The 14,795-nt window shown below is 41.8% G+C and overlaps 2 protein-coding genes across 4 annotated transcripts in view; one reads left to right on the top strand and one right to left on the bottom strand.

Annotated features, from left to right (window-relative positions):
- l(1)G0004 (RNA-binding protein pno1) overlaps positions 1 to 14,795 on the top strand; it is a 185,813-nt gene that overhangs the window by 138,296 nt on the left and 32,722 nt on the right. The gene's annotated exons all lie outside the window — the stretch shown is intronic.
- The window catches only part of bur (GMP synthase burgundy), a 34,946-nt gene that overhangs the window by 5,873 nt on the left and 14,278 nt on the right, over positions 1 to 14,795 (bottom strand). For all 3 annotated transcript variants that reach the window (XM_080146479.1, XM_080146480.1, XM_080146478.1), the window contains exons 16-19: positions 6,528 to 6,592; positions 4,616 to 4,718; positions 3,081 to 3,163; positions 880 to 986 (exon numbers count right to left, since the gene is read on the bottom strand). In XM_080146479.1, the coding sequence (XP_080002605.1) occupies positions 880 to 986; positions 3,081 to 3,163; positions 4,616 to 4,718; positions 6,528 to 6,592 (358 nt within the window). The remainder of the gene's footprint in view (positions 1 to 879; positions 987 to 3,080; positions 3,164 to 4,615; positions 4,719 to 6,527; positions 6,593 to 14,795) is intronic.

Raw genomic sequence — 14,795 nt, 5'->3', positions numbered from 1 at the left:
TCTAGAAACATGTCTTACCCATGGGTGATAATGAGTATTGGTAACTTCATCTACAGGGTGCTACACTAAAGGTGCAGAAATAAATCACCATATCAACGAAGAAATTGACAACAAATGCCCAGCTTGTCAAGTTTCCCCTCATGATGTCCCCCACCTTTTCAACTGCAACTCCAACCCTACAGATCTGAATCCTATCGACCTTTGGAAAAAACCGAGAAAAGTAGCAAGATTTCTACAGCTAGATGGCAACCCTGAACCAGACCGATGAAATGGCTACACACACACACAAATAAATCTTACCCATGGGTGATAGTTGAGTATTTGTAACCTCATGTACAGGGTGCTGAACTAAAGGTATAGAAATAAATCTTACCCATGGGTGATAATGAGTATTGGTAACTTCATCTACAGGGTGCTACACAAAAGGTCTAGAAATAAATCTTACCCATGGGTGATAATGAGTATTGGTAACTTCAACTACAGGGAGCTACACTAAAGGTCCAGAAATAAATCTTACTCATGAGTGATAGTTGAGCATTTTTATCCTCATGTACAGGGTGCTGAACTAAAGGTCTAGAAATAAATCTTACTTACGGGTGATAGTTGAGTATTGGTAACTTCATCTACAGGTTGCTACACTAAAGGTCCAGAAATAAATCTTACCCATGGGTGATAATGAGTGTTGGTAACTTCATGTACAGGTTGCTACACGAAAGGTCCAGAAATAAATCTTACCCATGGGTGATAATGAGTATTGGTAACTTCATCTACAGGTTGCTACACTAAAGGTCCAGAAATAAATCTTACCCATGGGTGATAATGAGTGTTGGTAACTTCATCTACAGGTTGCTAAACGAAAGGTCCAGAAATAAATCTTACCCATGGGTGATAGTTGAGTATTTGTAACCTCATGTACTGGGTGCTGTACTAAAGGTCCAAAAATAAAGACAATTCTGTTCACACTGTGGCACACTTGTGGTATAATCCTTGAAAAAAAAGTAAACATTATTAAGCAAATTCGTAACAATCTATAAAGGGCGAATATAGGTTCGATATGATATGAGCTTATATGAAAGGTGCCATTTCATACTTTTAGAATATCTATGCCAAATTTAAAAATTCAAAAAAATCCTTAAGTAGATTTTGCAATTTTCTGTTTCAATTGAACATATGATAAATGAGATTGACGACAAACGGTTTATTTTAGCCCTTTACAAGACTTTTTTTTTACTATTTTGCTTAAGTTTGATTGACTATTACAATGGCACGCATCTTAAATGATAATTTAAATGTTTATTATTTTAGATTATATACTCTTTAATTCAATTTTTAAAAAAAGTAAAATTAATTTGCGTAAAAGTACGCCTATAGTTTTGACTAGGGTAAACAATACGTCTTAAAGTTTATTTTCTGTACAAAGATCATTGGTTAATTCTGGAAAATATAAAAACCCTCAAGTACGCCATTTTAACACACACACGAACCTTAAAAAAACAGGGATTTGAAATCATTCTTCCTCCAAGAAAATTTTATCAATTATTTTTTTTTTACTTTTTACATTATTTGATGTTTTTTTAAACTTTTAAATATTTTACTTGTATGAAAGTAGAAGATGGGTATATTTACCCCTGATTAATTGGTTTCCAAGTTATTACGACTATCCTTTAACGAAAGCTTTTTAATTCAACCTTGCTACGAAGCCTTGTGTGATGCTAGGGTGTTTGAGTTCTTAGGGAACCACACTAATTACATAATATCATCTTGAGTTAGACAGGTTTTAAGCTATAAACAGACTTATACAATTAGATATGTCAATATCTTTAAGTTATTTATAATTTATATAATGGCACCTTTGAAATAAGCTCATATTATATCAAACCTATATTCGCCCTATAATGAGGCCGATCTCTATGCACATGATAATTTCTATAACAGTTAGGTAGTAACAATTTTACAATCACAGCAACTCTCATAATCAATAGGTTAAGGGGGGGGGGGGGATTTTTCATTCCTTTAACTTTGTTTAAAATACTTGATTTATATTGTTCTTTCCTTTCAATGGCCTTAGTTTCTAAATTTAATAGTAGTTCCTGGATCCACATTCATTTACTGTAGGTATTACTTAAACTATTAAAATTTGAAAATAACAAGGATGACAACATCCATTAAAGCGAAGCTCTGAAACGGTTGGACAAATGAACATTAACACTTATAGATTGTCATAACTAAATAATTAGAACATAAATGTATAAAAGTTTAACAGAATTGTAAGTAAATTTGTTGAAAAACTGAATAATTACAGGATAATTTTTAAGGACATTGTAATAGGGCTCGGCAGCCTGTATACCTCAGGCAAACCTTTTCCAATTTTAAATATCAACTAAAAGGTTGAACCTGACCCAAGTATGACAATCACTCTTATCAAAGAGCATCAAAATGGGTTAAAATTTACAGCTTAGTCACAGCTGATGCGCAGCTGCCGAGCCCTGTATACTATTTATTGAAATCTTAGAAGCATATAATATGTATATTAATCATACATGTACACCTTAAAAACTCTCCAAAAGTTTTAATTGAGGTCTAAGTCGATGTTAAAAAAAATTTCTTTTTAACAGAATAATATAAGAAATTTCGAATTTTTAACCATATGAGTAGAATAGTTCTAGGGACATTTTTCTTATTAAAATCACAATAATATTTTATATTACATAAGCTATAACCTGTATATGAAAGGTTTTAACTTTATTTTTAGATAGAATAAGCTTTTGTTGGCATTTATGACTCATAAAGTTAAAAAATCCCCAAATCAGCCAAAAAACCCACTGTGCCCCCCTTACCCTACCAGTAAGGAGTCATTTTAGGGTGATATTTTTATTTATTTTTGGACTACATTTTATAATGATGTACCTAACCTTTTAATGGTTTCAAACTTAAAATAACAAATTACAATCCAGTAAATATGAATTTAGCCGCATAATTATAACCATCCCATAAACACCCAGAAAGTTTTTATGTAGAAAATTAAATTTTAGACACATTAACAAAAAAGACAAATAAACTTGATGAATGTTAAAACAAACCTGGCAAAGAATTTGAGATGTTCCCAGTTAGGTTCCCTCTCACATGAGATACCAACACAATAATTATAAGATCTAGCATCACCCTGTAATAATAATAATAATCATGGTTTCCGTCAGGGGGGGGGGGGCGGAGGCCAGAGGGAAGGTTATTGGACTATAAATAATACTGATACCCAAAGATGTATAAATAAATACTTTACCTTATTTGATGTCTCAAAAACTTGGAGTGGATACAAAACGGCGAAATTCAGGGAGTAAGGGAGGGGACAATGGGCAATTAATTCAATATAAGAGTTATCAAAGAAAGGGCATTAAATCCAGTTTAATCCAATAAATTTGTAGGAAATTATAAAGGGATTGTTAATTGAATAATAGATTTCCATAGCGTCATGTAAAGTGAAATCACAACTTGTTTTTGATGAAATATATTGAGGTTTTTTGTGTGATTTTTATTTTTGTGATTATTGGACCCGGCCAGCTGCTAGCAAGAATATGAGTGCCCCTTTTTATTCTGTTTATTTCCCTTGCCCCCACCTCCCTTTTCCCTTCTCCCCGTCTGCTACATTCCAAACTAATACAACGAGTGTTTATTTCCCTTGCCCCCACTTCCCTTATCCCTTCTCCCCGTCTGCAATTTTCAAAACATACATAACGAGTAGCGGCATTTCATGCGCAAGTCCCCAAACTCAGTAAGAAACTGCTAAATTCTTGCACATTCCCTTTGAGTCAGTCCCCAAAGTCTGAGACTCCTAAAAATTGAATATTCGATCCATTGTCCCCTCCCTTACTCCCTGGGCGATATTATAAAAAGGCGAATTTTACAAAACGGCGAAATTACAAAAAAAACGAATGTTACAAAACAGCGAATATACAAAACAGCGAATGTTACAAAACGGCGAAAATACAAAACAGCGACTGTTACAAAAATATATTTATGTAGGTATTTGAATTGAATCTGTGAACAATTTATGAATCCTAAAACAAAAAAACAAGTGAATTTCAAACAGTGTCACGGTGTCCAAATAGGAACTCCTTATGTTTTCTGGCTTATAGCTCTGGAAACTTGGAGCGAGCCAGGACATCCTACTCATTCATAAACCTCACTTAGTAGATAGAGCTGTTCGTTATTCTTTATATATAAAATTACAAAAATTGGTCCTATTTATAGTATATTATTTTTCGCTGTTTTTTTTCCATTTTTTCGCCGTTTTGTAACATTCGCTGTTTTGTAATTTCGCCTTTTTGTAACATTCGCTGTTTTGTAATTTCGCCGTTTTGTAACATTCGCCTTTTTGTAATTTCGCCGTTTTGTATCCACTCCAAGTATTTGAGACATCAAATAAGGTAAAGTATTTTTAAGATCCCAGGGTTTTCGTAAACACATGAAACGCCACTGCACCTATCACATTAGACCGTTAGGGAGGGTTAATCATGACGTGGTATAGGCTCGTAATCGAATCTGTTATCTCTATCAACCTACAGACGGATTATTTCAACGCCAATTACCTATAGAGTAGCCTCTCTATAAAATGTACCTGTACACCAACAGTTCTAATAGGTAGGAGGGTGGCGTTGTATTTGACTGACGTCGCCTCCAATAACAGCTCTCGGTCAGCTTCCGACGTGTTATTTTCAATTCTGAAAAAATGATGACAATTGAATTAATTTCTCGTATTCATTCGAAACCGATTAATATCCGGTGGATTAGAACCGATTCTTATCCATGCGAAAAAACTATGTCTAGCATCGTATTATATCCAGTTTTTTACAAATATAAAAATGAAAAATCATAATATTAAAACCAGTTTTTTAGTCCGTGCCTTTGGTGTAAAGTACCCCTCTGTTATAGGGAGTACACTGTGAAGATAAGACTGCAAAACCACCACGCACCAAATTTCTGTGAAAGAAAAGCAACAATCATATTAATCAATTTATGTGCTTACATTGTTTTCTTTTCAGAAAGCACATAAATAAAATGACTGTTGCTTTCCTATAACAGTGGCTCACCTACTTTTGCAAAGAGGTGAGAATCATATTGTAAACAAGTATCTGGGTGTAAACAACTTTAACATCCCAAGTACTTTGATAGGGCATTCTTCCCATTATAAATCTTACTGTCTGTAATAACCTTCACTATTTACTGTCTATAATGAATTATTTATATTGTAATATTAATTGTCTTATTTTTTAGGACTTTTTCAACCTTATTCCTTATGATGTTAACCATACAATTCATTTTTCATACTAAAGAACTAAAGATGTGAAATATGATATGGTACATTGATGTTGAAAGACAATCGATTAGAGGTTTGTTCAATTAAAAAGCTGAGACTCAGGTATGTGTTATCTAGAGAGCAACCTACTCTATAAGCATCATCTGTCTGCTCAGTACATTTGGCATCTCGGGGCTAAAAAACAGGTTTTAGTCTTATAATTGTACATTTTATATCCGCGGAAAGCTGTTTATAATACGATGCGAGAAATAACTATTAAATACTTCAGAAAAAAAGGGATAGTTTCACGAAGTGCATTTAAAAAAAATAGTGAACTGTAAGTTTTTTTCTATTTTAAATTAAAATTTAAATTGATTAAAATTAAAAGATTTGACCAGGGATTTTCCTTAAAAAATGAGTTTTTTTATTTGACAATATCTCAAAAAGTTAGTGATTTGCAACATAAATTACATGAGAATGGTCTTTTTATATATATAAATATATATGTTGTATGGTTAGTTGGTATTTCCGCGTGAGATTATGTGTATATTGTAAGTAAACCGGACGGTTTTCTTTATTTTTTTTTTAAAATCTATAGAAAACCTGTCCTATTATGAACCGGAAGTTATTTTTTATGTTTTTTAAGTAACTTGTCCCAAAGGGGAACCCCTGTTCAATTTTTTTATAACTCTTGTGAAATATGTGGAAAAAGATTATCTGATATTGGTGTTTTGGCTATACATATTTGGAAAAAAAGACCATTCTTATGTAATTTATGTGGCAAATCACTTTAATTTTTTTAGATATTGTCAAATAAAAAAAGTTTGGTCTGGTCAATGTTAAAAATTCTTTAACATATAATCATATCTATCCAATGCCTAATATATTCTATTAAGACATATAAAAGTTCACTACTCTAAGTACCTTTACTCTTTAAATACACTTCGTAGAACTATCCCTTCACAATTTTTTTACAATAAAACAACATATTAGAGTAACAGGATATCTGTCTGATTGTCCACTTAGATCTTGTAAACGAGATAACTGACTGATTGTCCACTAAGATCTTGGCAACGGCTAGACCGAGTTATAATATTTTCATAAAGTTTCTGTAGTTCTAAAAAGGTTTTAGGCTATTTTGGTTGATAATATATGGTCCCAATATATTTTTTTTGAAACATAAAAATAAATGGGAAGCTACTCTACTAACAACAAGATGAGTGTATGTATGTACCTGTTTAAAAGAGCGTGTTTTCTCTCGAGTAAATGCTTGTATTGAACCACCAGCTTTGCTAAAACCTGAATCAAAGAAAAATCTGCCAATTGCTTTGCTTATTGAAGGAATAATGTAGGAATCACTTGAGATGTATAGAGAGAGAAAGAGCAGAATTACATACAGAAAAACTTTCAAACCTATAGTGGTCTTGAAAATATACTTATAAAAGTAATAGGATGTGTGTCTGTAGCTAAACCAGGATTAGTCAAACGATTTACCGATATGGTTCTCCTTTCCGTTGAAGCTTCATATACTTAGGTTTGTAACTAAGTAGTATATACTAAATCTGGAAAAAAAATTTCACCCCTCACCCCCTCCATTTCTTTAGGGTGAGGCGGGGCATTACCGGTAATTTTTTCGGTTTTTTGAAAAAAAATGGGGTAAATATTAATATTTTTAAATGGGATCAAGACCATTAGAAAGCTTACGGAAAGGACTATCAGGTCCTAATAGGACGTTATCCTAGGACTTTTAGAAGTTTGTCATAATTGGACTCAAAGAAATTACCGATAAATGCCCCATGGTGGGGCATTGTGGGTAACGTCTTTTCAACCTAAAAAAAATCGATGAAAAACGGCCAAACGGCCAGTCAAACATAAATAATCATAATTAGTATAGGTTATAGGGATTATCTGTGGTATACGGCAGCTCTGGACCATGCAGAAACCAGGACATTATAGTGATGCTACGCACCTAGCTAAATCCTGTTATTCTACAATTACAAGGCCACCTGAAAATATGTCAGATAACGGTACTGGTTTCATCTCTCAGTTGTCCTGCAAATGGAGGGAGGGGGCGTTACCCCTCCCTCTCCCATCTTAAGCACCGGAACCTTCCCCTTCCACCACCAAGTTATCAGCACCACCTCAACCCTGAGGATAAAGGATCTAAACCTGCCCTCACCTGATAGAGTCACCCCCACACAGACTGTTGTTGTCACAAGTAATCATCAAACCTTCCCTCTTTAGTACCCAGACCTACCACTCAACCCCTCTATGCTTATCTACCTATTGTGCTGCTCCATGGGCTATCCTGCCTGCCCCAGACAGGGATAGCCATCTACCTAACCATTGCAATTATCTATGTTTTACTGTATGATTTATCCTTAACTATCTTTATTCCTAATCCATATGTATTTATATTATGGTTAACTGTATTCTTAATCCCCCCCACCCTTTCCAGGGATGGGGAATCATGATTGCCCAAACTGACTATTGTATATGTATTATAATGCTTTTATGTTATGATCATTTATTCCTATCCATGTAGTTATTGTTTGTTGTATATAGCTTCAGTATCCTTCAACCCTTCAATAAAGTGACAACTGAAATAGATGTTGATTCTTGTCTAGTGAATGCTAGAGAAGCATAGCTTCTCTATAGTAAGGTGTCCACGTCTGTTCACACTGCCGTAGTCTTTATTCGAACTCTGGTGTCTGCCACTTACCCTAGGCGGATACCACAACTTTGGTGACAGCTGTGTGAGATTACGGCGAACCACAAGTGTAGAGCAGACGCGTATCTGAGGCTAAGGTACTCCCAGCAGTGAATCTGGCAAAACTGACGCAAGCAACCTGAATTACCCACCCTGGACAGCAAAGTTTAACTCTGCATCCGGCAGTTGTGGAAGCGAGACAGCGAAATTTGATGAATAACCGCGAGCAGCGCTGATATCTAACGGAGAATTGAGCGCCAAAAGGGCTGAAACAGGCCTGCGGACCGGCTGAAACAAGCCAAATAAGTGTAAACGGCTGGAAATAGGCCAATTTTACTGCAAGAGATAGCAGGATCCGAACCAGTGGCGCTAGCAGGACGGGACATTCCCTGCCGCCAATAGGCTGAAACAAGCCACATAGCTGCAAGCGGCGCTAGCAGGACGGGACATTCCCTGCCGCCGATAGGCTGAAACACGCCACATAGCTGCAAGCTGCGAGCCAACATACGAGTGTAGTTCACCAGAACAGAGAAAAACTACGTCAACTCCAAGTATCCTGAGAAGCTACAACGCAGCCACCCATCTAGAAAAAACAGATATTATGTTACATTGCAGGGATTACCACCCTGATGTGATGGCCAAACAATAGATTTATGAGCAAAGCTTGGCAAACAAATTGTTGTGTTGTGATAAATCTAAGAATAGACCAGGCTTGGATTATTGTGATAACAGCTAAAAATAGAACAGAGTTGGTAAACAAATCTGTTATGCAATTGTGATAAGGACAAAAATAGAATCTAGATGTAACATAATAAAGACCCTGATATACAATCAAAACATCTCAAGCCCACAGCACAATAACAATACACCCCTTATTCCAAGGGAAGGGGAGAAGCCCCTCTCCATTGAAGGCAAATACAATCAGGGTGATATAATAGATAAACCTAGGATTAAGAAGAAAAGGCAATATTACACCAGCCCACAGTTACCCCCCTCCCTCACAGGGGGAACGGACGGAGTTACCCCCGTCCCCTTACGCGCTTCCCCCTTCCTACCCACACTAGACTAAGTCCGTCTGTAGTGTGGGGCTAGCGATCGGACACACAGAGCGCCATTCACGGGTAGCGCAACAGAGTGCGGAAAATATCATAAATCCAACGGACGAAGCTGACCAATGAGAGAGCGAGTTGAGGGGTGAGAGCGCGTTTTCCCCGTGTGCGCGGATTTGACGGTGCGGACGCGCGTTGCAAGGACAGGAGATTTCACGCACACACACACACACACACACCCACACAGGAGAGGGGCCATTCTATAGCATACATCAGAGATATTTTTTTAGGAGAAAAACTTGCAAGCTCCTCCCTCCCTGTCTACAGTGTGATAAGGAAAACTAAACCAGTTCCTTGAACCCGCTCAGACCCTCAACATCTCCCAGCTCTGCCAACCCTACTTCAAAGCTGAGTGGTTAGTGAAACAAATATATGTATATATAAATACCCAAGTGATAAATAATGTTGTTTTTTTTTGTATCATGGGTACAATCAAGTGAATACTAACCTCACCAAACAACACTGGAAACTGATATGGTAACTGAACGAAAGTACGCCCACCCTGTGGACATAGCCTGACTTGCTGCCCCACACTGGGCAGTGGTGGTGTGTACCTGGACCATCGACCCTCATAGTTGTGAACTATATACAGAGGAAGCGTGATTTTTTTTGGAGCAAGGAGGAAAAGCTAGCTAGCTCTGGGGATATTCCTATACACGTATATATATATATATATGGGCGTGTAGCCATGTATATATATAGATAGCCTACCTATCCATATATCTACTAGTGGATACGCTCCTAGAGACATCTGTGGATGCCTAACATATTCCCTGTTACCTTTAAAGGGCGAATATAGCTAAGATCCGCTGGTTACCACAGAAATCAAGAGTTATACTGGAAAGGAGAACAACCCAGGCTCAACAGTTAAACAAGACGCTGGCACCAACAGACCAACACCCTGCTACTTATCATGGGGGCGCGCCAGCCACAGAAACTCTTGAGCCAGGAGGACCGAGCCTACGGCTACGTGGACTACCACCCTAATTACACAGCTATAGTATTTATACTAGGGGTGAGCCGGCTCGAACCTCCTTGCGGCGCGGCTACTCTACTCTGCTTCTATATCTACAAGATACTACTTCTGTTATTACTTTGGCCTACTGTGTTGAGTACAGTGAACATCAAACACATGCCAGGTCACAGACCCCTGGTCCCTGAGATGCCCTTGTCTGGAAGGGTGACTGAATGTCCGCTGCACAGCTCCTGTTCAGTTGGTGCTCCACGCACGAGAAATAGCAATACTGGACTGGGGATTGCTGAACCTGTAGGTGTCCTCCTGGGGGTGTTGAACGATGCAACTGAACCTAATGAGAAGGTGACAAGCTTCAGAGACTTAGTGGCCAGCCCCAAGATGGACACTACCACCAGAACTGAGACTCCAACGGGGCCCAGCCCTAGGGCCAGTACCACCTGTTTCTGGGGTGGAAAGGTCCTCCCTGGCGCTGGCCTCACCAAGCTGGAGGATGGGGAGCTGTCCCAGGGGAATAGGCTCTTCACCCAGATGCCCGACGCGTACCTGGGGGTGGGGGAGCCGCCACCCAAGCCTCCCTGGAAGCCCCCAGGCATGGAACGACTGGGGACCGGCCTAAGGATGGGGACTGGTGACCTGCTGCAGTGGAAGACTTTACCCAGCACGGAGGGAGCAGGGTTGACCAGCAGCAGTGAGGCTGTTCCCCCACACTCCAAGACCAGATGCCGCTACTCTGTTGAACCACTGCACATGTCCCAGCCAAGTTCCCCCATGCTGCTGAAGATGGAGGCCCACCAGGATGCAGAGCTCCAACCAGGGAAGTCAATAAGAAGGCCACCCCTTGCCAAAACCAGAACCACCGCAGGGGCTCCCCACCAGCAACTGACGGAGCCTGGCAGGGACGCAATACCAGCTGGCAACTCTGGCCCAACTCAGGGGGCTACCAACAGTCTGCTGACAGTCCGGAATACAGTTCAGGCTACCATCAGTATGGCATCTTCTGGGCCTTGCTGGTCCACCTGTGGGTACCTGTCCCCACACTGGCCACAGGTACCCCCCAGAGATCATAGCCCCCTTTCCGACTGGCACCATCAACGGCCTTTGCTACCAACCACCTGGCATACCCAGAGGCAGGATCCCTCCTGTGGAGAAGCACCTGCAGAAGCTAAGGCCGAGGCTGGCCTCGCCACCCAGGGGAGGAGAGCCGCTGTTGGATGGAAGGAACCTGTGTGTATGGGGAGGAGGCTGAATGTAACCAAGGAGCCACCACAAGCAGCCCGGCACCGCCTGACCCCTAGTAGGGGAGACCCTGTTTGTCAGCTGGTGCCCCAACTGGAGGAGGAGAGGCCTGGCAGGTTGATACACCCTGGGGAAGCCGGCCTGATGGGACTCAGCTGGACGAAGGGGCACTGCCGCTTCAACGGCCACACAGCCGCCAAGTGTAGAACCGGTTGGGACCGGGCAATGAAGAAACACCAGGCCGCCCAACAACCTGCATGCAACCAGTCTGCCACCCAGGTCCACCTGGAGGGAGATGCCCAGCCGTCACCCCAACTAGCTGCCGCCGCTGGGGCCGCGGCTACCCAGGAGTCTGTGTCTCAGATTGGGACCATGGTGGCCAGGATCAACGTGCTGGGAGGAGCGGCTGAACCCAACCGGGTTGGCCTGGACCGCAGCCGCAACCACAGGGGACCGGTGTCCGTAACCCCTGTCACCCCCAGCAAGAGCCGAGGGGCGCTACCCAGCGCCACCGGGACGGTGGACGAGGAGGCCCTGGCGGCCGCCGAGTGGGAGAGGCAAGAGGCGCTAGCCAGCGAGTCTGAGTCGATGTATGGGACGCCAACCGGCGTCGCCACCTGGAAGGAACGAGAGGTGCTTCCCTGCACCACCAAGATGATGTCTGGGGCGACAACCGTCGCCGCCACCTGTGAAGACTGGGGGGTGCTATCCAGCGCCCCACGCTGGTGCCTGGGGCGACAACCGTCGCCGCCACCGAGAGACCTGGACCCCTGTGAAGACTGGGGGGTGCTATCCAGCGCCCCCACACTGGTGCCTGGGGCGACAACCGTCGCCGCCACCGAGATACCTGGACCCCGGAAGGAGCCCGCAGCCCCAGAGGAAGGGGTGACACCCGTCACCCCCAGCCAGCCAGAGCCCCCAGCCAGCAGGGAGAGTCCAGCCGTCCCACACCCTCAACTGCATCCAGCTGTCTACCTCCCTCAACCAAGCCAGGGTAATTGTATTGCACTGGTGTACCAGGAAGTTTGGGCTGGGCCAAACTTGCCTGCGCCCCCTGCATCTGCCCCAGGAGCCAGGGTATCAACCATTACCAGCCAAACTGAAGAAGCTTTGACCGCTGCCTGGGGAGTAACACCACTAGGTGCGCCAAGTGCCGAGCCTAACCATAGAAGTAGAGGATCTCCAACAATTATGGCTACCCCAGATGGAGACAATGTGCCTGGACCCCTTCAGGCTAGGGGAGGAAATCCGGAGCCTGGTGCCTCCAGTCCACCAGCAGCAGTGTTCGTGGATGGGCCTGTCTCCCAGCCAACTAGAGCGGAGCCACCCTTGCAGATCCAAGACAGCCGCCGGCATAAAGGAGGGACTGTTACCCTTCCCTACCCCGCAGGTCGGACTGCCATGCACCACCCTGCCAATGTCCAGAATGAGCCTGAAGGAGGCAACGCTCCTACAGTATGGCAACCACCACCTGCCCGCGTTGACAGAGACCCTGGAAGCCGAATGAACCTGACCAGCCCCGAGGGCGAAGAAACTGCGCCTGCATCCAGTAGCCAGCCTGCCAGCAGCAAGGTGACCAACACGATGGAGACCACCAGCCCAGTGGAGAAACCTGAAGAGGTGTATACCAGGCGGCTGTTGGTCCAAGCCCCCTCATGTGCTGTGCCACCCCTGGAGGTTGACAGGGTGGCCTCAGAGGTACACATCCAACGGCCAGAATATCCAACAGGACCAGCTACTCCAGCAGATATAGCCGATTCCGTTAGACCTGGGGAGGGCTGGAGTCCACCACCGTCCAGCACTTGGTATCCTGGCGGACCCATTCCACAAGGACAACAAACTGAAGGCCGCAACCACTGTCGGAAGTCTGGCGGTGCAGACAACCCCTCCAGCCTTCCGAGGGGAGAGTTGTGGTATACGGCAGCTCTGGACCATGCAGAAACCAGGACATTATAGTGATGCTACGCACCTAGCTAAATCCTGTTATTCTACAATTACAAGGCCACCTGAAAATATGTCAGATAACGGTACTGGTTTCATCTCTCAGTTGTCCTGCAAATGGAGGGAGGGGGCGTTACCCCTCCCTCTCCCATCTTAAGCACCGGAACCTTCCCCTTCCACCACCAAGTTATCAGCACCACCTCAACCCTGAGGATAAAGGATCTAAACCTGCCCTCACCTGATAGAGTCACCCCCACACAGACTGTTGTTGTCACAAGTAATCATCAAACCTTCCCTCTTTAGTACCCAGACCTACCACTCAACCCCTCTATGCTTATCTACCTATTGTGCTGCTCCATGGGCTATCCTGCCTGCCCCAGACAGGGATAGCCATCTACCTAACCATTGCAATTATCTATGTTTTACTGTATGATTTATCCTTAACTATCTTTATTCCTAATCCATATGTATTTATATTATGGTTAACTGTATTCTTAATCCCCCCCACCCTTTCCAGGGATGGGGAATCATGATTGCCCAAACTGACTATTGTATATGTATTATAATGCTTTTATGTTATGATCATTTATTCCTATCCATGTAGTTATTGTTTGTTGTATATAGCTTCAGTATCCTTCAACCCTTCAATAAAGTGACAACTGAAATAGATGTTGATTCTTGTCTAGTGAATGCTAGAGAAGCATAGCTTCTCTATAGTAAGGTGTCCACGTCTGTTCACACTGCCGTAGTCTTTATTCGAACTCTGGTGTCTGCCACTTACCCTAGGCGGATACCACATATCCACAAAAATTTTCATAAAGATCGGACTATTCCTTCTATGTCAAAAATCATTTTTTTTAAAGGACGAGAAATTTCGATTTTTTTTTCACAAAAATTTTCTTTCAAAATAAAATTTGAATTTTTTTATATAAAAAAATCTGTTCTATTCACTTTTTGGTCTAATTCTTAAAAAGCCCATATTGAATTTTAGATTTTACCAAAGAAAACCTGAAAATTGATATTAAAAATCGAATTTGAATTTTTTTTTCGACGTTACCGAAAAATACCCCGCGCGAACTTTGGTCATTTTTGAAAAAAATATTAACTCTACATTTAAGCTCTAAACGGATTTGGAAAGAGCGGGCAATTCTTAGTTCAAAAGGTTTTTACGGATCAGTTCTAGGTCTTACCAATTTTTGTGTAGGTCGATCTTTATACACATAGGTGAAAAAAAATTTGAGAAAAAAAAATTTTCGTCCGACTTTGAGACCCCAAAAGTACCCTTAAAATTTATCTCACAAAAATTTCATTTTATACTTTTTGTAGGCAATTTAATAAGGAACAAATTTGCTTTTATGTTTTTTTTCTGTCAGTCGATTAGAACATGGAGAAAAATATTATTTTCTGAAGGTGGGTAAAAAATTACTGGTAATGCCCCTTACCGGTTAATGCCCCGCTTGACCCTATTCAAAACTTAAATCGGAAATGGAGGGCCGATCTACCCTCACACTAAAAGCCTCCAGGAGCATA

This window comes from Acartia tonsa, chromosome 13 (assembly GCF_053477335.1).
Source record: "Acartia tonsa isolate MP-2025a chromosome 13, ASM5347733v1, whole genome shotgun sequence".
Classification (NCBI taxonomy): domain Eukaryota; kingdom Metazoa; phylum Arthropoda; class Copepoda; order Calanoida; family Acartiidae; genus Acartia; species Acartia tonsa.
This window is presented reverse-complemented; position numbering and strand designations above follow the sequence as displayed.